Genomic DNA, 26,162 nt, shown 5'->3' on the forward strand with positions numbered 1-26,162 from the left:
GGGGTGCACCCTGTGCTGTTTCTGATCATCACCTTTGTTTTATTGACGTTGAGTGAGAGGTTGTTTTCCAGGCACCACACTCCCAGAGCCCTCCTCTCCTCCCTGTAGGCTGTCTCGTCATCGTTGGTAATCAAGCCTACTACTGTTGTGTCATCTGCAAACTTGATGATTGAGTTGGAGGCGTGCTTGGCCACGCAGTCATGGGTGAACAGGGAGTACAGGAGGGGGCTGAGTGACCTGTCAGGAAGTCCAGGACCCAGTTGCACAGGGCGGGGTTCAGACCAGGGCCTCGAGCTTAATGATGAGCTTGGAGGGTACTATGATGTTGAGTGCTGAGCACCTCTTGTCCAGATGGGATAGGGCAGTATGCAGAGTGAGGCGATTGCATCATCTGTGGATCTATTGGGGTCGGTCAAGCATATTGAAGTAGGTCTAGGGTGGCAGGTAAGGTAGAGGTGATATGACCCTTGACTACTTTCGCTAAGCACTTCATGATGACAGAGGTGAGTGCTACGGGGCGATAGTCATTAAGTTAATTTACCTTTGCCTTCTTGGGTACAGGAACAACGGTGGTCATCTTGAAGCATGTGGGGTCAGCAGACTGAGATAGGGAGTGATTGAATATGCCCGTAAACACACCAGTCAGCTGGTCTGCGTATGCTCTGAGGACGCGGCTAGGGATGCCATCTGGGCCGGCAACCTTGCGAGGGTTAACACGTTTAAATGTTTTACTCACGTCGGCCACGGAGAAGGATTGTCCACAGTCCTTAGTAGCGGGCCGTGTCGGTGGCACTGTGTTATCCTCAAAGCATTACTCACCTTGCCATGGTTAAATGCGGTGGTTCGCTCTTTCTGTTTTGCGTTAATGATACAATCTATCCACGGTTTCTGGTTAGGGTAGTCACAGTGGCAACTTCATCTCCTATACACTTCCTTATAATCTCAGTCACTGTATCCGTGTATGCGTCTAGTTTATATTCGCAAGCTACCCGGAACAGATCCCAGTCCACTTGAAAAAAAAAAATACTGAAGTGTGGATTCTGATTGGTCATACCAGCGTTGAATAGCTCTTATTACAGGTACTTCCTGTTTGAGTTTCTGTCTATAGGAAGGGAGGAGCAAGATGGAGTTGTGGTCAGATTTGCCGAAAGGAGGGCAGGGGAGGGCCTTGTAAGCATTCCGGAAGTTTGAATAGCAGTGGTCGAGAGTTAGCAGCGCGAGTAGTACAGTCGATATGTTGATCTTCGGCAGCCTTGTCCTCAAATTTGCTTTGTCAAAATCCCCAGCTACAATAAGTTTCCAGTTTGCATATAGAGGATGTCTTAACCTGTTGAGGACAGACGTTCCGCTAGCCTGCGGAACCCCTAGCCAACAGCCAATGGCATCGCACGGCGCGAAATACAAAACCAACTAAAATACCCCAATTCAATTCTCAAACAATCAACTATTTTACACCATTTTAAAGATAATACTCTCGTTAATCTAACCACATTGTCCGATTTCAAAAAGGCTTTAGAGCGAAAGCAAAACATTAGATTATGTAAGGAGAGTACATATACAAAAAAAAAATCACAAAGCCATTATCCAAGCAAGCATATATGTCACATAAACCCAAACCACAGCTAAATGCAGCACTAACCTTTGATGATCTTCATCAGATGACACTCCTAGGACATTATGTTATACAAAACATGCATGTTTTGTTCAATCAAGTTCATATTTATATCAAAAACCAGCTTTTTACATTAGCATGTGATGTTCAGAACTAGCATACCCACCGAAAACTTCCGGTGAATTTACTAAATTACTCATGATAAACGTTGACAAAATACATAACAATAATTTTAAGAATTATAGATTATAGAACTCCTTTATGCAATCGCTATGTCCGATTTTAACCTCTCTAGGGTAGGTGGCACCAAATCGTCCCACCTACGTAACAGCCAGTGGAATCCTGTGGCTTGATATTCAAATACCTTAGAAATGCTATTACTTCAATTTCTCAAACATATGACTATTTTACAGCATTTTAAAGACAAGACTCTCATTAATCTAACCACACTGTCCGATTTCAAAAAGGCTTTACAACGAAAGCAAAACATTAGATTATGTCAGCAGAGTACCCAGCCAGAAATAATCAGACACCCATTTTTCAAGCTAGCATATAATGTCACAAAAACCGAGAAGACAGCTAAATGCAGCACTAACCTTTGATAATCTTCATCAGATGACACACCTAGGACATTATGTTATACAATACATGCATGTTTTGTTCAATCAAGTTCATATTTATATCAAAAACCAGCTTTTTACCTTAGCATGTGACGTTCAGAACTAGCATACCCCCCGCAAACTTCCGGCGAATTTACTAGCAATTTACTAAATTACTCACGATAAACGTTCACAAAAAGCATAACAATTATTTTAAGAATTATAGATACAGAACTCCTCAATGCACTCGATATGTCCAATTTTAAAATAGCTTTTTGGTGAAAGCACATTTTGCAATATTCTAAGTAGATAGCCCGGCATCACAGGGCTAGCTATTTAGACACCCAGCAAGTTTAGCCTTCACCAAACTCCGATTTACTATTAGAAAAGTTTGATTACCTTTGGTGTTCTTCGTCAGAATGCACTCCCAGGACTTCTACTTCAATAACAAATGTTGGTTTGGTCCAAAATAATCCATAGTTATGTTCCAACAGCGGCGTTTCGTTCGTGCGTTCAAGACACTATCCGAATGGTAAATAAGGGTAACGCGCATGGCGCATTTCGTGACAAAAGATTTCTAAATATTTCATTACCGTACTTCGAAGCATGTCAACCGCTGTTTAAAATCAATTTTTATGCAATTTTTCTCGTAAAAAAGCGATAATATTCCGACCGGGAATCTGCAATTAGGTAAACAGTCGAAAGAAAATAAAGGTGTCGACTCGGGCACGCGCCTAAGCCCTTTGTCCTCTTATCGGCCACTTGTCAAAGGCGATAATGTGTTTCAGCCAGAGGCTGCCTCGATATCGTTCAGCTTTTTCCCGGGCTCTGAGAGCCTATGGGAGCCGTAGGAAGTGTCACGTTACAGCTAAGATCCTCAGTCTTCAATAAACAGAGGCAAGAACAACAACACCTTGTCAGACAGGCCACTTCCTGCATGAAATCTTCTCAGGTTTTTGCCTGCCATATGAGTTCTGTTATACTCACAGACACCATTCAAACAGTTTTAAAAACTTTAGGGTGTTTTCTATCCATGCATATTCTAGTTACTGGGCAGGAGTAGTAACCAGATTAAATCGGGTACGTTTTTTATCCGGCCGTGTAAATACTGACCCCTAGCCCTAACAGGTTAAATAGCTTTTCGGCGAAAGCACATTTTGCAATATTCTGAGTACATTGCTCGGCCATCACGGCTGGCTATTTTTTTTAAATTCGGGGTCACCTAAACTCAGAATTACTATTAGAAAAATTGGATTACCTTTGCTGTTCTTCGTCAGAATGCACTCCCAGGACTTCTACTTCAACAACTAATCTTGTTTTGGTTCCAAATAATCCATAGTTATATCCAAAAACCTCTGTTTTGTTCATGCGTTCAGGTCACTATCCGAAGGGTGACGTGCGAGCGCATTTCGTGACAAGAAATTTCTAAATATTCCATTACCGTACTTCGAAGCTTGTCAAACGCTGTTTAAAATCAATTTTTTATGCTATTTTTCTCGTAAAATAGCGATAATATTCCAACGGGCAACATTGCATTCATTCAAAGGCTGAAAGAAAAAAATGGAGAAATCTTGTGACCGCGCATCTCCAGTCTCACTGTCCCCAGGCTGACCACTCACAAACAGAGCTGCTGTACTTTGCCCAGAGACAGCAGACACCCCATTCCACTTTCTGGCGGCTTTAGAGAGCCAATGGAAGCCTTAGAAAGTGTCACGTTACAGCACATATGCTGTAATGTCGATAGAGATGCAACAGAAGGACAACAAATTGTCAGACAGCGCACTTCCTGTATGGAATCTTCTCAGGTTTTGGCCTGCCATATGAGTTCTGTTATACTCACAGACACCATTCAAGCAGTTTTAGAAACTTTAGAGTGTTTCCTATCCAACTCTACTAATTACATGCATATTCTAGTTTCTGGGCAGGAGTAGTAACCAGATTAAATCGGGTACGATTTTTATCCGGCCGTGAAAATACTGCCCCCTATCCCAAAGAAGTTAAAGACAATCAAAGGTTGTCTTTGTACTATATTAGTAAGAGTTGTTCATTTGTTAGACTATTTGTTAAAGGTCCAACACAATATTGATGATTGAAAGATCATGTGTCTAGTTCAAGTCTTATCAAACACTTAAACATTCGGAAAGTATTCAAACCCCTTGACTTTTTCCACATTGTGTTACTTTATAGCCTTATTCTAAAATTGATGAAATAGTTTTTTCTTCATCAATCTACACACAATACCCCATAATGAAAAAGCAAAAATTGGATTTTAGACATTTTAGGAAATGTATTAAAAATAAAAACGATTTACATAGGTATTCAGACCCTTTACTCAGTACTTTGTTGAAGCACCTTTGGCAGTGATAACAGCCTCGAGTCTTCTTGGGTATGACACTACAAGCTTGGCACACCTGTATTTGTGGAGTTTCTCCCATTCTTTTCTGCAGATCCTCTCAAGCTCTGTCAGGTTGGATGGGGAGCGTCGCCGCACAGCTATTTTCAGGTCTCCAGAGATGTTCTATCAGATTCAAGTCTGGGGTCTGGCTGGGCCACTCAAGGACATTCAGAGACTTGTCCCGAAGCCACTTCTGCGTTGTCTTGGCAGTGTGCTTCGGGTCATTGTCCTGTTGGAAGTTGAACCTTCACCATAGTCTGAGGTCATGAGCGGTCTGGAGCAGGTTTTCATCAAGGATGTCTCAGTACTGCGCCGTTCATCTTTCCCTCGATCTTGACTAGTCTCCCAGTCCCTGCCCCTGAAAAACATTCCCACAGCATGACACTTCACCGTAGGGATGGTGCCATGTTTCCTCCAGACGTGATGCTTGGATTTCTGGCCAAAGAGTTCAATCTTGGTTTCATCAGACCAAATAATCTTGTTTCTCATAGTCCGAGTGTTTTGTAAGTGCCAAGCGGGCTGTCATGTTCCTTTTACTGAGGAGTGGCTTCTTTCTAGCCACTCTAACATAAAAGCCTGATTGGTGGAGTGCTGTAGAGATGGTTGTACTTCTGGAAGGTCCTCCCAACTCCACAGAGGAACTCTGGAGCTCTGTCAGAGAGACCATCGGGTTCTTGGTCACCTCCCTGACCAAGGCCCTTCTCTCCCAATAACTCAGTTTGGCTGGGCGGCCAGGTCTAGGAAGAGTCTGGGTGGTTCCAGACTTCTTCCATTTAAGAATGATGGAGGCCACAGTGTTGTTCGGGACCTTCATTGCTACAGACATTTTTTGGTACCCTTCCCCAGATCTCTGCCTGGAGACAATCCTGTCTTGGAGCTCTACGAACAATTCCTTCGACCTCATAGCTTGTTTTTTGCTCAGACATGTACGATTTGTCATTATGGGTTATTGTGTGTAGATTGATGAGTAAAAATATTTATTTCATCAATTTTAGAATAGGGCTGTTACGTAACAAAATGTGGAAAAGGGGGGTCTGAATACTTCCCGAATGCTCTGTACTTAATAATCTCTTACCTATTTTGATGACAGTTGGCATTTTTGCTTACTTTTTGTTGTTGGGCCATGGGTATATATATTGTGTAGAAATGCAGGAAATGTGCTTTGCTTTAGATGCCCCCAAAATGGAGGGCCCCCAGATCCCCTGCCAAGTTATGTCCCCCTCTGCAAATTGCACTGCTGGGTGATTTAAAAAGTCACAGTCAATTGATCAATAGTATAATAATACTTTTAACAAAAAATAAATATTTTTAATTTACAATATGTAGAAACTTTATGAAACATCACAGCACAGTTTAAAATATATGGCAAGTAGAAATCAAAACTGGATGGTGTTCAGAGATAGATGGGAGGGGATGAGTGGAGCTGAATGATGGGAGTAAAAACAAACAAAAGATAATTATTGTAATAAATACTGTGTCTGTAAAATGTATATGATATGTATAAACTGGAAGTAGAAGCCTAAATGTTGTTGTCCGTTAATTTACTCCATTAGGGGAGGGATGGTAGGGTTAGGGGAAAATAATAAAGGAAAACATATTTTTTTAAATAGATACAGTACCAGTCAAAAGTTTAGACACATCTACTTATTCCAGGGGTTTTTCTACATTGTACAATAATTTTCTACATTGTACAATAATAGTGAAGACATCAAAACTATGAAATAACACCTAAGGAATCATGTAGTAACCCAAAAAGTGTTAAACAAATCAAAATATATTTTAAATTTGAGATTCTTCAAAGTAGCCACCCTTTGCCTTGATGACAGCTTTACACACTTTTGGCATTCTCTCAACCAGCTTCATGAGTTAGTCACCTGGAATGCATTTCAATTAACAGATGTGCCTTGTTTAAAGTTAATTTGTGGAATTTATTTTGTTAATGCTTCTGAGCTAATCAGTTGTGTTGTATACAGAAGATGGTAAAAGACCAAGTCCATATTATGGCAAGAACAGCTCAAATAAGCAAAGAGAAATGACAGTCCATCATTACTTTAAGACATGAAGGTCAGTCAATACGGAACATTTCAAGAACTTTTAAAGTTTCTTCAAGTGCAGTTGCAAAAACCATCAAGCGCTATGATGAAACTGGCTCTCCTGAGAATCACCACAGGAAAAGAAGACCCAGAGTTAACTCGGCTGCAGAGGATAAGTTTAGTAGAGTTACCAGCCTCAGAAATTGCAGCCCAAGTAAACACTTCACAGGGTTCAAGTAACAGACACATCTCAACATCAAGTGTTCAGAATAGACTGTGTGAATCAAGCCTTCATGGTTAAATTGCTGCAAGAAACCACTACTAAAGGACACCAATCATAAGAAGAGACTTGCTTGGGCCAAGAAACACAAGCAATGGACATTAGACAGATGGAAATCTGTCCTTTGGTCTGAAGAGTTTTTAGTTCCAACTGCTGTGTCTTTGTGAGACCCAGAGTAGGTGAATGGATGCCATGTGAATGGATGTGTGGTTCCCACCGTGAAACATTGATGAGGAGGTCTGGGGTTGCTTTGCTGGTAACACTGTTGGTGAATTATTTAGAATTCAAGGCACACTTAACCAGCATGGCCACCACAGCATTCTGCAGCGATACGCCATCCCATCTGGTTTGCGCTTATTGGGACTATCATTTGTTTTTCAATAGGACAATGACCCAAAACACATCTCCAGGCTATGTAAGGGCTATTTGACCAAGAAGGAGAGTGATGGAGTGCTGCATCAGATGACCTGGCCTCCACAATCATCTGACCTCAACCCAATTGAGATTGTTTGGGATGAGTTGGACCCCAGAGTGAAGTAAAAGCAGCCAACAAGTGCTCATCATATGTGGGATCTCCTTCAAGACTGTTGTAAAAGCATTCCAAATGAATCGGGTTGAGAGAATACCAAGAGTTCAAAGCTGTCATCATGGCAAAGGGTGGCGACTTTGAAGAATCTAACATCTATTTTGATTAGTTTAACACTTTTTGATTACTTCATGATTCCATATGTGTAATTTCATAGTTTTGATGTCTTCACTATTATTCTACAATGTAATAAAATAGTAAAAATATAGAAAAACCCTTGAATGAGTAGGTGTGTCCAAACTTGACTGGTACTGTATATATATATATATATATATATATATATATATATTATTATTATTATTATTATTATTATTATTGTCCCCACCACTTCTAAAACTAAAATTGCTCTTTTGTTTAGACTGATACCTAACTTACTGTGCAGACCTTGATCCAAACACTATTTGTAAACCTTTCAGATAGTTTAGCTTGCCTGACTCAATGAAACCAATAGAATTGTTGCAGAAGTGCAAACCCTGCCCTCCAGGCAGGCTAAAGCAAACACTCAAAGTATTTAAAACATTTCAGTAAGTATTTAAACCAAGGTCTGGTAGTGTGTGTAGTTTGTGAACACACTGACTGTACAATATTTTGAATAGCGTTGAGTGTTAAAGTAGTTGTCTTTTTGTGCATGGGTGTGTGTCCAGGGAAAGATTGTTGCAGTGAAGGAGCTGGACTTTGAGATCAGCAATGGACACTACGCACTTGTCGTCACAGCAACAGACCAGTGTCCCATCCATGCCCTCCGCCTGACATCCAGCACTACGGTGATGACAATGACAGAACACAGACACACACACACACACACACACACACACACACACACACACACAACCATGAGAATCACTCTTTATACACATCATGTTTATCAAGGCATTGTTTTTAATGTAGTTTGCAACTTCAATATGATGTGTGTATAATCTGTGATATTTGCAGGAGTTTTTGTTCATTAAAATTAATGACCCACATTGTTTTTCTCCAAAAAGTGAACTATCCCTTTAATCACATCATAAACATACATATAGACCATACAAATCTCTTAGCAGGTTGTTTCCACCGGTGTTTTCCAGGTGTTGGTGAATGTCCTGGATGTGAACGATGTGTCCCCCACCTTCCCCAAGGTCTACGAGGGGCCCTTTAAGATAACAGAGGGCCAGCCGGGGCCCCGGGTCTGGACCCTCAAAGCCACTGACCAAGACTCTGGACTCAACGGCAAAGTGGAGTACAGCATCACTGCCGGAGACCCCCAGAGTGAGTAGGGTGTGTGTGGGTTGGGGTTAGGGCTGTTACAGTGACGTATTACCGCCACACCAGCAGTCATGAGTCATGACCCACAGTCAAATTCCATGTTACCTTTGAGTCATGGCAACTACAGTCGTAGCCAAAAGTTTTGAGAATGACACAAATTAAAATTAATTTTCACAAAGTCTGCTGCCTCAGTTTGTATGATGGCAATTTGCATATACTCCAGAATGTTATGAAGAGTGATCAGATGAATTGCAATTAATTGCGAAGTCCCTCTTTGCCATGCAAATGAACTGAATCCCCAAAAACATTTCCACTGCATTTCTGCCCTGCCACAAAAGGACCAGCTGACATCATGTTAGTGATTCTCTCGTTAACTTCTTACAGGCAGATGGGACGGTAGCGTCCCACCTTGCCAACATCCGGTGAAATTGCAGAGTGCGAAATTCAAACCACAGAGTTATAAATATTTCACTTTCATAAAATCACAAGTGTAATACATAAAAAATAAAGCTTAACTTCTTGTTAATCTAGCCGCTGTGTCAGATTCCAAAAAGGCTTTACGGCGAAAGCTCACCATGCAATTATCTGAGGACAGCGCCCCGCATACAAAAGAATGAAAAACATATTTCAACCAGGCAGGTGCACCACGAAAGTCAGAAATAGCGATATAATAAATCCCTTACCTTTGATGATCTTCTTCTGTTGGCACTCCGAAAGGTCCCAGATACAGCACAAATGGTCCTTTTGTTCGATAATGTCCTTCTTTATATCCATAAAAACTCAGTTTAGCTGGCGCGCTTCAGTCAATAATCCACCCAGTTTCCCTCCATCAAAATGCATACAAAATGAATCCCAAACGTTACTAATAAACTTTTCCAAACAAGTCAAACAACATTTATAATCAAACCTTCGGTACCTTAATACGTAAATAATGAAACAATTTAAGACGGAGAATTGTTATTGTCTTTACCGGAGAAAAATACCAAAGAACCCGCTCTCTTGCACACGCTTGGAAACACTACAGCCAAAATGGGAGCCATCTAGAAAAACTACAATTTCTGGCTCATTTTTTCAAAAACAAGCCTGAAACTCTTTCTAAAGACTGTTGACATCTAGTGAAAGCCCTAGGAACTGCAATATGGGAGGATTTTGCCTTATAATAAAAGTGACAGCCATTGAAAACAGTGGTAGGCTGATTTTTTTGGGGGGGGATGGTTTGTCCTCGGGGTTTCACCTGCCATATCAGTTATGTTATACTCACAAACATTATTGTAACAGTTTTAGAAACTTTATAGTGGTTTCTATCCATATCTACCAATTATATGCATATCCTAGCTTCTGTGCCTGAGTAACAGGCAGTTTACTTTGGGCACGCTTTTCATCCGGACGTCAAAATACTGCCCCCTACCCAAAAGAGGTTAACACAGGTGTGAGTGTTGACGAGGACAAGGCTGGAGATCACTCTGTCATGCTGATTGAGTTCGAATAACAGACTGGAAGCTTCAAAGGAGGGTGGTGCTTGGAATCATTGATATTCCTCTGTCAAACATGGTTACCTACAAGGGAAACATGTGCGTCATCATTGCTTTGCACAAAAAGGGCTTCACAGGCAAGGATATTGCCTACAGTAAGATTGCACCTAAATCAACGATTTATCGGATCATCAAGAAATTCAAGGAGAGGGGTTCAATTGTTGTGGATAAGGCTTCAGGGCACCCAAGAAAGTCCAGCAAGCGCCAGGACCATCTCCTAAAGTTGATTCAGCTGCGGGATTGGGGCACCACCAGTACAGAGCTTGCTCAGGAATGGCAGCAGGCAGGTGTGAGTGCATGCACAGTGAGGTGAAGACTTTTGGAGGATGGCTTGGTGTCAAGAAGGGCAGTAAAGAAGCCACTTCTCTCCAGGATAAACATCAGGGACAGACTAAAATTCTGCAAAATGTACAGGGATTGGACAGCTGAGGACTGGGGTAAAGTCATTTTCTCTGATGAATCCCCTTTCCGAATGTTTGGGCATCTGGAAAAAAGCGGAGAAGACAAGGTGAGCGCTACCATCAGTCCTGTGTCATGCCAACAGTAAAGCATCCTGAGACCATTCATCTGTGGGGTTGCTTCTCATCCAAGGGAGTGGGCTCACTCACAATTTTGCCTAAGAATACAGCCATGAATAAAGAATGGTACCAACACATCCTCCGAGAGCAACTTCTCCCAACCACCCAGGAACAGTTTGGTGACGAAAAATGTGTTTTCCAGCATGATGGAGCACAAGTGATAACTAAGTGGCTCGGGGAACAAAACATCGATATTTTGGGTCCATGGCCAGGAAACTCCCCAGACCTTAATCCCATTGAGAACTTGTGGTCAATCCTCAAGAGGTGGGTGGACAAACAAAAACTCACAAATTCTGACATACTCCAACCATTGATTATGGAAGAATGGGCTGCCATCAGTCAGGATGTGGCCCAGAAGTTAATTGACAGCATGCCAGGGCGGATTGCAGAGGTCTTGAAAAAGAAGGGTCAACACTGCAAATATTGACTCTTTGCATCAACTTCATGTAATTGTCAATAAAAGCCTTTGACACTTATGAAATGCTTGTAATTATACTTCAGTATTCCATAGTAACATCTGACAAACATATCTAAAGACACTGAAGCAGCAAACTTTGTGAAATTAATATGTGTCATTCTCAACTTTTGGCCACGACTGTAGACCTTAGCCATGGTATATTGGCCATGTACCACAAAACCCAGAGGTGCCTTATTGGTATTATAAACTGGTTACCAACATAATTAGAACAGTAAAAAGTCATTTTTGGCCATACCCGTGATGTACGGTCTGATCTGCCATGGCTTTCAACCAATCAGCATTCAGGGCTCGAACCACCCTGTTTATAATGACCCTCTAACCACTCTAACATCAATACAATCGAAAATCAAATCAAACACTTAATGAGAGCCCTGGTATTCAGAGTTTTGGCGGAATAGGATCGCCTGTTGCGCAGCGAGAGCCAGCTCCTCATAGCTGGTTGATGCATGGAATGAAATATGTGTTCCTATAAGCCCATGTTGCGCAACATTTCAATAGGTTATGCTATGCAATTGTATGACAAAACATAATTTTGATGGTTTCTTTTAAAAATAGGAGGATCCCATCAGCTTTCTATAGGCTAGGCCAGGCATAGTCATTGCGTGGATTGCGTTGATTGGCGGCTCACAGTACAGACTACCAAATATAGCAAAATGTCCAATAGTTTCCAAGCATTCAAATTACACAAACTGCATTATTACACTCACCCAATATGTGGCATTATATAAGTTGTTGAGCTGCTGCATCAACATGTGCAGTCGAGTAAACTGTTGCTTCGCTTTAAACTAGGCTAGCGATGGAGGCGAGAGGTGGAGGGCCGAGAGAAGCAGCAGTTTAGTCCACTCTACTGCACATTTTTCGGGCCACATCAAAGTAAATATTTATCACTATCTTTGGCCGAATGGAACATTTAAAATGGATCGATTTGTAGTAGTCAAGCACAAGCAAAAACGTAATAATGAGCAAACTGCCACGACAAATAATTAGGATGAGGAAGCTATTAGTAGAGCTGCGCACACAAATGAGGGACAAGCTAGCAAAAAGAGAAAGGTACGGCTGTTGAAAGATAAATCATATGTTTAAAAAAAATGGACAACAGAATTGTTCTTTGTACTTCATGGCAAAAACCCACTTTGTTTAATTGGCAAGAAGACGTGCGCAGGTTTTAAGTGGTCATTTAGAACGCCATTTCAATACCACATATACAAAGAGAAATATCCACCTGGCAGGGACCTACGAAAAAATGATATTCAACAACTTACTGCTTTGCTGAAAGGACAGCAACCGCTGATGGACAGAACGACCTCTTCTGCAGAGAAACTGACAGAGGCAGCATATGAGATTGCATGGATCTTGGCTAGGCATAAGAAGGCCTTTATCGACACAGACATAGTGAAAGAGTGCTGTTTGTCTTCAGCAGAAATAATATATGCTGACTTCAGTTACGAAGATGATATTCTAAAGCAAATGAAAGGACTACAACTATCAGACAACCATAATAAGAAGGGTTGAAGAAATAGGAAAAGACATTGGTAAGCAGATAAACAAGGATATATCAGCGGCTCCGTTTACCAGCAGAGCATTGGACTAAAGCACGGATGTTTGTGACATTGCTCAGTTATGCGTATGCATTCTGTTCCCGAAAGAGGAATCTTATCAGGAAGTACTTTTGTGTCTATTACCACAGCAAGGTCAAACGAGTGGAGATGATGTGTTGAATGCACTTCAGACCTAGGGCTGGGCAGTATACCGTATTTTACTATATACCAGTATTTATTCAAATACTTGGGTTTTTAATTTACCTTCTATAACGGTATTTGAATGTTTGGTTTGTTAAATGTGATACGCTATGTGTAACATCCATTTTTATAGTTACTCCGCTACTTGAGTCATTCCTCTTAGCTCTCTGTCTCTCCATGCTGCTTTCCACACAGACCAAGTCCAACCCCCTGTCACTCAAGGAGCACATTTGTTGTTGCTTGACCACAAGACACTTTTGTTCAGTCTGCATGGTCAATGCAGCACATGCAACGATGTTGATGACAACGATGTTGTTTTCACTTTGATCTTAATATAAATCCACAAGCGTTATATAATTACAATATTGGTTTGTGTTTCTTACATCTGCAAACAGCTAGTTTGTATTTTCTTTGCAAGTTAACCTCTTACATCTAGACGTTCCGCTAGTGGAACACCACTCCAATATCGAATGATAAGGCGTGGCGCGAAATACAAACTCCTCGAAAATCCGAAAACTTCAATTTTTCAAACATATGACTATTTTACACCATTTTAAAGACAAGACTCTCCTTTATCTAGCCACACTGTCCGATTTCAAAAAGGCTTTACAACGAAAGCAAAACATTAGATTATGTCAGCAGAGTACCCAGCCAGAAATAATCAGACACCCATTTTTCAAGCTAGCATATAATGTCACAAAAAACAAAACCACAGCTAAATGCAGCACTAACCTTTCATGATCGTCATCAGATGACACTGCTAGGACATTATGTTATACAATACATGCATGTTTTGTTCAATCAAGTGTATATTTATATCAAAAACCAGCTTTTTACGTTAGCATGTGACGTTCAGAACTAGCATTCCCACCGAACACTTCCGGTGAATTTACTAAAGTACTCACGATAAACGTTCACAATTATTTTAAGAATTATAGATACAGAACTCCTTTATGCAATCGCGGTGTCCGATTTTAAAATAGCTTTTCGGTGAAAGCACATTTTGCAATATTCTGAGTAGATAGCTCGCCATCACGGGCTAGCTAATTTGACACCCACCAAGTTTGGTACTCACCAAACTCAGATTTACTATAAGAAAAATTGGATTACCTTTGCTGTTCTTCGTCAGAATGCACTCCCAGGACTTCTACTTCAACAACAAATGTTGGTTTGGTTCCAAATAATCCATAGTTATATCCAAATAGCGGCGTTTTGTTTGTGCGTTCAAGACACTATCCGAAGGGTGACGAAGGGTGACGCACGGACGCGTATCGTGACAAAAAAAATGCAAAATATTCCATTACCGTACTTCGAAGCATGTCAAACGCTGTTTAAAATCAATTTTTATGCGATTTTTCTCGTATAAAAGCAATAATATTCCGCCCGGGAGACGTCCTTTCCGTTCAAAGACTTAAATCTAAAATGGACTCTTCACGTGCACACCCGTCTCATTGTTCTCAGATCGAGCACTTACCAAATGCGCTACTGTTTTTCAGCCATGGACAGCAGAGTCATCATTCAACGTTCTGGCGCCTTCTGAGAGCCTATGGGAGCCTTAGAAAGTGTCACGTTACAGCAGAGATCCTTTGTTTTGGATAGAGATGACAAAGAAGGCCAAGAAATGGTCAGACAGGGTACTTCCTGTACAGAATCTTCTCAGGTTTTGGCCTGCCATTTGAGTTCTGTTATACTCACAGACACCATTCAAACAGTTTTAGAAACTTTGGAGTGTTTTCTATCCAAAGCAACTAAGTATATGCATATTCTAGTTTCTGGGCAGGAGTAATAACCAGATTAAATCGGGTACGTTTTTTATCCGGCCGTGAAAATACTGCCCCTTATCCATAACAAGTTAAGCTAAATTTGGTTAGCTGGCTAGCCCACTATTATTTATATTGTAACTATAGAATTAAAATTAACATTCTATGTCCATGATTCCAAAAGTTCATTGAAGTGTTTTGATATAAATCACAATTGCAACATTTGGTTAAAAATTAGGCTTAGTATTTTTACCCATGTTGTGGCAGTGTAGAAATTCTCTCAAATGTGTGCAGGAAATGCAGACATTTATTGAAATGCAGGAAATTATTTTAGGTTTAAGTTGAATTGACTCAAATTATGTCAATTAGCCAATCAGAAGCTTCTAAAGCCATGACATCATTTTCTGGAATTTTCCAAGCTGTTTAAAAGGCACAGTCAACTTAGTGTATGTAAACTTTTCACCCACTGGAATTGTGATACAATGAATTACAAGTGAAATAATCTGTCTGTAAACAATAGTTGGAAAAATGACTTGTGTCATGCACAAAGTAGATGTCCTAACCGACTTGCCAAAACTATAGTTTGTTAACAATACACTTGTTGAGTGGTTGAAAAACGAGTTTTATTAACTCCAACGTAAGTGTATGTAAACTTCCGACTTCAACTGTATGTTTTGCCACCCTAGGGTCACGCACTACTCATCAAGCAAATTTAGAACCTTTATTAATCAAAAATATAAAATATTGTCATACTGTCAAATATGTGAATAATGCCATGATATGATATTTTGCCCAGCCCTATTCAGACCTTTATGAATGAGAACATTCTGAACTAGTCAATTCTTGCATGTGTCTCCCCTGATGGAGCCGCAAACATGCACAGGGGATAATGTATTTCTGATCAATCTGATGTTATTTTAATGGACAAAAAAAGTGGCTTTCTTTCAAAAACAAGGACATTTCTAAGTGAACACAAACTTTTGAAATATAGTGTAGGTTGATGGGGGTGGTATTGTGGGTGACCCGGCCTATAGGCGCCCATCCAGTGCTCTAAGGTCCATGGGAATGGAGAGGGACTGAGTGGGGATATCCAGCTCGGAAGCCAGCGTCCATGAAGCTCTCACGGCCCCAGAGTCGATGAGGACCCGGAGAGATTTCGACTGGTTCCCCCACAGCACCATGGCATGAAAAGGGAGAGGAAAAATTCTCCGTACGGCCCACCAGAGTACTCGCCCCTACCGGTGAGCCTGGTCTTTTAGTGAACAGGTGGAGATGAAATGACCAGTAGTCCCGCAATACAGGCAGCTCTTAATGTGAATCCTGTATAGCCGTTCAGCTGGAGACAGCCTAGCTTGGCCTAGTTGCAGGGGCTCGGGAAGAGGTGAACTCAGGTAGCCTCGGATTCTCTCAGCAATTGAGCAACATCCTTTACTTCCTCCGAAACTCCGTGCAGGAACATGTCAACAGTGCTTCCGGGTTCCAGGCACTCTCAGTTGCCAGTGTGCGGAAATCCACTGCGTAGTCTGCCACACTGCGGGAGCCTTGTCGAAGCTGGAGTAACTTCCGGGCAGCCTCTCTCCCGGACAATGGAGCATCAAAAACCTTCTTTACCTCTGCCACGAACTCCTCCAGACTGGAGCATATGGCCGACTGATGTTCCCATACAGCCATAGCCCAGGCGAGAGCGTGATGAGGTACTCTATTGGTCCGCGGGGAAGAAGGAGGACTGCAGCTCGATGATGAGTGAACACTGAGTGAGAAACACCCGACAGGTGCCCGACTCTCCATCGAAGCGCTCCAAGGGAGGTAAGCGGGGTTCTCGGGAAACCGGAGTGATGGCACTGCTAACAGCCGGGTTACTGAAGGTGCTGGGAGGTTACCGTCATGGTAGGCTGCATAGTAGACAACCCACGGAATTGCTCCAGAAATGTGTTCAATGCTCGGTCGTGACATTCGGCCAAGGTCTGGAACCCTTCCATAACACCACGAAACAACTCCTCGTGCCTTCCAAACGTGGCTCCTTGGGAGGAGAGGGCGTTGCAAAGCTGGTCCGAGTCTGCTGGGTCAGTCATGGCCAGTTCGTACTATCACGTTTCAGCTATGACCCAGATGCAGACAGTGTCGAAGAAACAAAAGTTTATTTTTAATACAGGGGCAGACAAATGACAGGTCAAAGGCAGACAGGGCTCAATGATCCAGAGAGGGTGTAAAGGGTCCAGAACGGCAGGCAGTCTCAGGGTCAGGGCAGGCAGGGGTCAATAATCAAATAAGGTGGGGTAAGGTACAGAACGGCAGGCAGGCTCAGGGTAAGGGTAGGCAGAACGGTAAAAACCGGGAAGGACTAGAAAACAGGCGCAAGAAACAGTCAAGAGCAGGGGAACAAACGCTGCTAGGTATCACAAACAAAACAAACTGGCAACAGACAAATAGAGAACACAGGTATAAATACACAGGGGATAATAGGGAAGTTGGGTGACACCAGGAGGGGTGGAGACAAGCACAAAGACAGGTGAAACAGATCAGAGTGTGACACGTGGGGAATTAACAGATCTTCCCAAACACACAAATCTCTCACCTGAGCCTCCACCACCATTCTGTGCAGTCCATTTTCTCACCAGTGCACCAGCAGCATGACATAAGTTTGAGAGCTAATAGAAATGCTATGCATGCCAATATCTCTTGGCTTCTTCTTTTTTTATAAGAAACATTAATGTGTTGAAAATCCCAAATTGTTTCCATAGTCAATTTACACACAGCTCTGACACACACACACTTACCCCACCAGACATGCCACCAGGCTTCTTTTAACAGTCCCCATATCCAGAACAAATTTTAAAAAAGTGTACAGTATTATATAGAGCCATTATTAATTGGAACTACGTTCCATCTCATATTGCTCAAATGAACAGAAAACCTGCTTTCAAAAAACCGATAAAGCAACTCCTCTCCCCTATTTGACCAAGATAGTTTGTGTTTATGTTTTGGTATTGATATGTAGGCAACACTTACCTTATTTAATTTATTTTTTAATTGATGTAGTTCTGTCCTTGAGCTGTTCTTGTCTATTAATGTTCTGTATTATTTCATGTTTTGTGTGGATCCCATGAAGAGTAGCTTCTGCAACAGCTAATGGGAATCCTAATAAAATACCAAAATACCAAATACTAATTGAACTCTCTCTCCATGCTCACTCCACATGCACGGTCTCAGGACTCATGCCACACTCCTGCCGCTCGTACACAGGTTGCTGGTTCGGACTCAGGTCTCAGTAGAAGTGGTGCAGGACAGGGCCATAATGAACGCCATTTTCGCCATTACTTCAGCCGGTTGGGGGGGTAAAGCTCACACTGTTCTCATCGTATTATTCCTTCCATGCATATAGATACCATCGGTAGTCACTATCACCATAACTTTGGGAGAGGACAAACCAAAACAACAGTTTAAGTCATTTCGGATTCAGAAAATCCAAACAACTATTTACCTTATGACAGACCTTCACAATTTTCTTATTACCAATATCTCTAAGACAAATGTCAAAGAGCATACCAACACACTGTTGAAACCCTTTTCCAAATTGGCTTATACTCTCTTATCATACTGGCGATCTCACTGCAGAGCTACCGGGTCATGGAGTTAGAGGGCTACCCCTTAGGGAGAAACCCTGACCAATCAGCAGACTCAATCTGGTGAGATTTGTATTGAAACAACGACAAAAACAAAGCAACGAAAATCAACAACAGCAATACACTTATTTATACTTAAATCTCACCTGTCTCTATCATTTCTAGTGAGGTTGATCAGGCCTCACCAGAAAGTTAGGACAAAGGTGATTCAACACCATTAAATGTTCTTTCCCTTTTCTTTCCCTGTACTTCAGAATCCATTTAAAAACATTTCAAACATTTACATCATTCTGCTTACCCAGTTCACAACCAAATTAAAAATACCCCACACAATAAATCGAACACGGTATTAACACCACTAACAAATATTCATAACCGGTGGATTGTGTTTGCGTGTGCTAGTGTGTGTGGAAAAACGTAAGGCAAAACACAAACAAATGGCCAGGCCTTACTTATCTGGGAGCTACCTATACGGCTGGATCTGGATAATACCTTTATACTTTATAAAACTGCATAATTTCACTAACAAAACATGATAATGGTAAGTCCACTGTCCTCCCTCCAATCATTAATTGTTTGTTTTAATCCATCCCAATGTTTATATACCCTTTATGTAGCCTGTCCTACCCTTAAACATGGCGGCATTTCTCTCTCCACTGAGTCTAACGATTTACTCCCATATATGACAGGTCTCTCTCTTTTCCCCCATGATTTTACTTAACCACCGCACTACCATGCCCTTCATGTTCATGAACAAACATTTTAAAAGGTAATTTTAAGTTTGATAACCTCAACGCTGTCGGTTGACAGAATTGCCTTTTCAAAACTCTACTAACAATTACTCACAATATTAACTCCATTCTAATTTCTCGTGACCCCTCCTACCTTTCGTCAATTCTATGAATCTATTTCAGTATCACGACTTCCGCCGAAGTCGGTCCCTCTCCTTGTTCGGGCGGTGTTCGGCGGTCGACGTCACCGACCTTCTAGCCATCTGTCACGCTTGTCGTAGTGATGAGACCAAAACGCAGTATACTCATCTTCTTTATTATAAGGATAGAAGGCAAACCCAAAATAAACATGTATACAAAAAGAAACACACCGACAATAAACAGTCCTGTAAGGCTTGACGCTATCCACGGAACAATCTCCCACAAATCACAAACACACCCTAATATATGGGACTCTCAATCAAAGGCAAATAGACACACCTGCCTTCAATTGAGAGTCCCAACCCCAATTTGCCAAACATAGAAACAAACACAATAGACTAAACATAGAATACATGAACATCAAACAGTGCCCAAACACCCCGGAATACTTAAATCAAATGCCCCTTCATGACAAACACCATCCTGAACGACATAAAACAAATACACTCTGCCACGTCCTGACCAAACTACAATAACAATTAACCCTTATACTGGCCAGGACGTGACACCATCATTGATCCATTTTTCATTTTCCATTGGTTTTGTCTTGTCTTCCTTCAGACCTGGTTCCAATCCCATCAATTACATGTTGTGTATTTAACCCTATGTTTCCCCTCATGTCCTTGTCAGAGATTGTTTATTGTAAGTGTTTGTGTACGTCTGTACTGGTGTGCTTCGGGTTATGTTTACCCATTGATTTTTATTATTATGTTTTCCAGGGTTTTTTTGTAATAAACTGTGCCGTTGGAAACACAGTTATTTCTGTCCTGCGTCTGACTTCTCTGCCACCAGTTAAACACCCCTTACATTCTGTCACGTCCTGACCCTAGAAAGATGTAATTTTCTATAGTAGAGTAGGGCAGGGCGTGACAGGGGGTGTTTTGGTTGTTCTATGTTTTCTATTTCTATATTTTAGTTCTAGTTTTTCTATTTCTATGTTAGGATTGTTTGGGGTTGATCTCTAATTGGAGGCAGCTGATCCTCATTGCCTCTGATTAGAGATCATATTTAAGTAGGGGTTTTTCTCATTGTTGTTTGTAGGTTATTATCTTTTGAGTAGTGTGTTTTCCTCTCTTATTCGCAAATGGAAGAAACACAAAATAACTGTCAAAATCCCTCGGCCTGGGGCTCAATGCAAGATCTCACCTCGTGGGGTTGCAATGATCATGAGAACGGTGAGGAATTAGCCCAGAACTACACGGGAGGATCTTGTCAATGGTCTCAAGGCAGCTGGGACCATAGTCACCAAGAAAACAATTGGAAACACACTACGCCGTGAAGGACTAAAATCTTGCAGCGCCCGCAAGGTCCCCCTGCTCAAGAATACATATACATGCCCGTCTTAAGTTTGCCAATGAACATCTGAATGATTCAGAGGACAACTGGTGAAAGTGTTGTGGTCAGATGAGACCAAAATGGAGCTCTTTGACATCAACTCAACTCGCAGTGTTTGGAGGAGGAGGAATGCTGCCTATGACCCCAAGAACACCATCTCCACCGTCAAACATGGAGATGGAAACATTATGCTTTGGGGGTGTTTTTCTGCTAAGGGGACAGGACAACTTCACCGCCTCATTTGGCGGGGCCATGTACTGTCAAATCTTGGGTGAGAACCTCCTTTCCTCAGCCAGGGCATTGAAAATGGGTCGTGGATGGGTATTCCAGCATGACAATGACCCAAAACACACGGCCAAGGCAACAAAGGAGTGGCTCAAGAAGAAGCATATTAAGTAACTGGAGTGGCCTAGCCAGTCTCCAGACCTGAATCCCATAGAAAATCTGTGGAGGGAGCTGAATGTTCGAGTTGTCAAACGGCAGCCTCAAAACCTTAATGACTTGGAAAAGATCTGCAAAGAGGAGTGGGACAAAATCCCTCCTGAGATGTGTGCAAACCTGGTGGCCAACTACAAGAAACGTCTAACCTCTGACTGCCAACAAGGGTTTTGCCACCAAGTACTAAAGTCATGTTTTGCAGAGGGGTCAAATACTTATTTCCCTCATTAAAATGCAAATCATTTTATAACATTTTTGACATGCGTTTTTCTGGATTTTTTTGTTGTTATTCTGTCTTTCACTGTTCAAATAAACCTACCATTAAAATTATAGACTGATAATTTCTTTGTAAGTGGGCAAACGTACAAAATCAGCAGGGGATCAAATACTTTTTTCCCCCACTGTAACTTTATCCTGCGCCGCTGCTTTCAAGAGTGTTTGATGCTGTTATTTTGTCAATGATGTAAACGCTTGCATCACATCATTTACTCCAAAGGCAGCGGATGCATTAGGCTCCAGCACTACCCTACACTCATTCTTCCAATTACCAACAGCCCCACACTTAAAACAGGGCTCTGATGCTCTGCACCTTGGAATAAATTCACTGCTCTTTCCTCCCTGTTTCTTTGTCTTATCTTGGCCGTTAAAACCACTGTTAGTGACTTTCACTGTGGCTTTATTAACCACACACAGCTGAATTAGGTTCCACTCTCAAAGCCACCTTTACTATCTCATCCCAGTGAGAATGTTGGTCTACTACACCCGCAATAGCCATTTTGATTATAGGTTTCAAACCTGCCATCAAAGCAGATGTACACATTCTATCAATGTACTCACGTACCCAGTCTTTTTGCAGCTGAATACATCTACTAATTTTGGTTTTATCATTTTTCTTTTTTGTTGATAATACACTGACATCAAAATGCTGGTGTATTTAGCTTCAGATTTTAATTCATGTCATTGAGCCAATTCACAATAACATATCTGAATTCTTTCTTAGATTGGATTTTACGTCAGTGTCACTGGTGTAGAGAGGAGTAGGCAGGAGGCAGTCGCAGGTTTAGAAATACTGAATTTCTTTAAGCACCATAGATCAAAGTGGGACAAAACCCAAAAGCTGTTGTGCTCAAAATATATCTTCAAAAAGGTACAGGGCAAACCCAAAGTGCAAAATACTAAGTACTCAGGAAATAATAGGAGAGATTCCTTTCACGAAAACTAGTAACATTTACAATGACCGACAAAGACAAATGGCAGAGGGAGTATATCTATACAGTGATAGAGTGGGGATTGGAACCAGGTGTGTGTAATGATGAGACAAGCCCGGGGTTGATGAGTGAAGGGCGTTTGCCAGCAGTAGGTTCGGCAGCAGCTAAGCCGGAGAAGCCGAACACCTGAGCTGGATAAGAGGGGGAGCCAAAGCGAAGGCTGGTGTGACAGTAGGCAGGAAAATGCTAACCAATTTTATCCAGTTTGATACATTTTTCCCATATTCGAGCCGAATTGGTAGAATGATTGTGTGCCCCTTTACAGAGAGAATCTGGTCCGCCGGTCGCCATTTCAATAGTTATTTTTCCGACGCCTCTACTGACGGTGTCCAGAGTGTTTAGATCTCCTCACCCACGGCTCTAATACACGCCAATTTTAACAATTTTTCAGGTAGTGATAGCCACTTCCCGCAGTGTAGTTATGGTATAGGTACCTAATAATTTGGTCACGGGATCTGATACCTTGTATTAGAACAAATGCTGAAGCTTCTGCCAATCTACTACTGGGAATACGGGTGACCTAATGTCTTATACCAGTGTTACGCCTCAATTATCATTGTTGTTGACAACACACATATCCAAATAACTTCCTATTTCCACATAATCTGTCACGGTTCCCCATCCCAATAGTGCATAAACCAAATTCTCTCTTTATTGCTACTGCTAAAACACTCAACTCATGTTCAAACAATGTTCCAATATATTTTTGCTTTTCTAACTGTGAATGTGGCTCTCCTCCAGAACTTATAGACAACCTTTTATCACCATCCACATTTCCTTCTTTTGGTCCTTCTCCATGGACTACTTCTCTACAACCTACCGTACTAGTACACAAGCATGACAATTTTTCCATTCACACACTCTATGGCCTCACGGCCACCACGGCTGGGCTTTCACCCCCCCTTTACGGGTCTAGTAGGGAACCAACCCCACTCAGGATTTACCCTCTGCTGGGGCTTACCCTATACTTTATGGTACTCACAGGAACCAACCCACTCGGGATTTACCCTCGAGGACTTACCCTCTGCAGGTAGCAGCCTGCACAGGCTTACCTTCCGGGACTTAACCATATGCCATAAATCTATGACCGGTCATAATACAATGGGAAAGGGAGTAACTAGTTAGTTCTCCAGTCCAGTATTCAACTGAAATGTGTCTTCCGCATTTAACCCAACCCCTCTGAATCAGAGAGGTGCAGGGGGCTGCCTTAAAACCTCTCTAGGGTAGGGGGAAGTATTTGCACGGCCGGATAAAAAAACGTACCCAATTTAATCTGGTTATTACTACTGCCCAGAAACTAGAATATGCATATAATTATTGGCTTTGGATAGAAAACACCCTAAAGTTTCTAAAACTGTTTGAATGGTGTCTGTGAGTATAACAGAACTCATATGGCAGGCAAAAACCTGAGAAGATTCCTTACAGGAAGTGGCCTGTCTGACCATTTCTTGGGCTTCTACACTCTCTTTATTAAAAACTGAGGATCTCTGCTGTAACGTGACACTTCCTACGGCTCCCAAAGGCTCTCAGAAGGCGGCAAACCGGTGAATGATGTCTTTGCAGGCCCTGGCTGAAAAACAGTAGCGCATTTGGAAAATGGTCGATCAGAGAACAATGAGACTGAGGCACGTGCACGAGGTGACACCATGTTTTTATTTTTTCGTCTTTGAACTAAAACAGGGTTTCCCGGTCAGAATATTATCGCTTTTTTACGCTTTTTTAGCATAAAAATTTATTTTAAACAGCGTTTGACATGCTTCGAAGTACGGTAATGGAATATTTAGATTTTTTTTGTCACGAAACGCGTCGGGCGCATCACCCTTCGTCACCCTTCGGATAGTGTCTTGAACGCACAAACAAAACAGAGGATATTTGAACATAACTATGGATTATTTTGAACCAAACCAACATTTGTTATTGAAGTAGAAGTCCTGGGAGTGCATTCTGACGAAGAACAGCAAATGTAATCAAATTTTTCTAATAGTAAATCGGAGTTTGGTGAGGGCCAAACTTGGTGGGTGTCTAAATAGCTAACCCGTGATGGCTGGGCTATCTACTCAGAATATTGCAAAATGTGCTTTTGACAAAAAGCTATTTTAAAATCGGACATAGCGATTGCATAAAGGAGTTCTGTATCTATAATTCTTAAAATAATTTGTTTTTTGTGAACGTTTATCGTGAGTAATTTAGTAAATTCACCGGAAGTTTGCTGTGAGTATGCTAGTTCTGAACGTCACATGCTAATGTAAAAAGCAGTTTTTTGATATAAATATGAACTCGATTGAACAAAACATGCATGTATTGTATAACTGTCACGATTGTCGTCGGTGAAAGAGGACCAAGGCGCAGCGGAAGTGTGGATACTCATGTTTTTAATGTTGAAAACAAAAGGAGTAGAGCATCCACTGAAAACCAATAAACAAAACAATGAACGGTACTCACAATGTGACGGTGTGGCAGGCTATACCAAACACAGCAGTGCTCACAACAATTCCCCACAACCCCAAAGACAAACACACACACCTATATAGGACTTCCAATCAAAGGCAACTATACACACCTGCCTTCAATTGGAAGTCCCAATCATCCAACATTAAACAAACACAAACCACCTGCCACATCCTGACCTAGACTAAGCAATATGCCCTCTGCTGGTCAGGACGTGACAGTACCCCCCTCTCAAGGTGCAGACTCCGGGATGCACCTAAAAAAGAAAAACACAAGAAAATCCCCAATACCCCAACAAAACCAACAAACAATACCCCCTAAACAAAAAGGGAGGGAAGGGAGGGTGGCTGCCGTCACCGACGGCACTGTGCTACACCCTCCCTCCCCAACCCACCTATCCTGGAGGTGGCTCAGGTGCTGGCCGTTCCAGGCAGTCGGGGCAGTCCGGCCAGTCTGGCGGCTCGGGACAGTCGGGGCAGTCTGGCAGCTCGGGACAGTCGGGGCAGTCTGGCAGCTCGGGACAGTCGGGGCAGTCTGGCAGCTCGGGACAGTCTGGCAGCTCGGGACGGTCAGGGCAGTCTGGCAGCTCGGGGCGGTCTGGGCAGTCTGGCAGCTCGGGGCGGTCTGGGCAGTCTGGCAGCTCGGGGCGGTCAGGGCAGTCTGTCAGCTCGGGGCGGTCAGGGCAGTCTGGCCACTCCGGCAGGCCAGGGCAGTCTGGCCACTCCGGCAGGCCAGGGCAGTCTGGCCACTCCGGCAGGTCAGGGCAGTCTGGCCACTCCGGCAGGTCAGCGCAGTCTGGCCACTCCGGCAGTTCAGGGCAGTCTGGCCACTCCGGCAGTTCAGGGCAGTCTGGCCACTCCGGCAGTTCAGGGCAGTCTGGCCACTCCGGCAGTTCAGGGCAGTCTGGCCACTCCGGCAGTTCAGCGCAGTCTGGCCACTCCGGCAGTTCAGCGCAGTCTGGCCACTCCGGCAGTTCAGCGCAGTCTGGCCACTCCGGCAGTTCAGCGCAGTCTGGCCACTCCGGCAGTTCAGCGCAGTCTGGCCACTCCGGCAGTTCAGCGCAGTCTGACCTCTCTGGCGACTGTTGACTGGCGGGCAGCTCTGACGACTGTTGACTGGCGGGCAGCTCTGACGACTGTTGACTGGCGGGCAGCTCTGACGACTGTTGACTGGCGGGCAGCTCTGACGACTGTTGACTGGCGGGCAGCTCTGGTGATGGTTAACTGGCGGGCAGCTCTGACGACTGTTGACTGGCGGGCAGCTCTGACGACTGTTGACTGG

General features: G+C 42.6%; 1 protein-coding gene across 1 annotated transcript in view; it reads left to right on the top strand.

Annotated features, from left to right (window-relative positions):
- LOC115194080 (cadherin-23-like) overlaps positions 1-26,162 on the top strand; it is a 752,381-nt gene that overhangs the window by 615,364 nt on the left and 110,855 nt on the right. The window contains exons 39-40 of the mRNA XM_029753428.1: positions 8,150-8,269; positions 8,573-8,753. Coding sequence (XP_029609288.1) covers positions 8,150-8,269; positions 8,573-8,753 — 301 coding nt within the window. The remainder of the gene's footprint in view (positions 1-8,149; positions 8,270-8,572; positions 8,754-26,162) is intronic.

This window comes from Salmo trutta, chromosome 5, assembly GCF_901001165.1.
Source record: "Salmo trutta chromosome 5, fSalTru1.1, whole genome shotgun sequence".
Taxonomy (NCBI): domain Eukaryota; kingdom Metazoa; phylum Chordata; class Actinopteri; order Salmoniformes; family Salmonidae; genus Salmo; species Salmo trutta.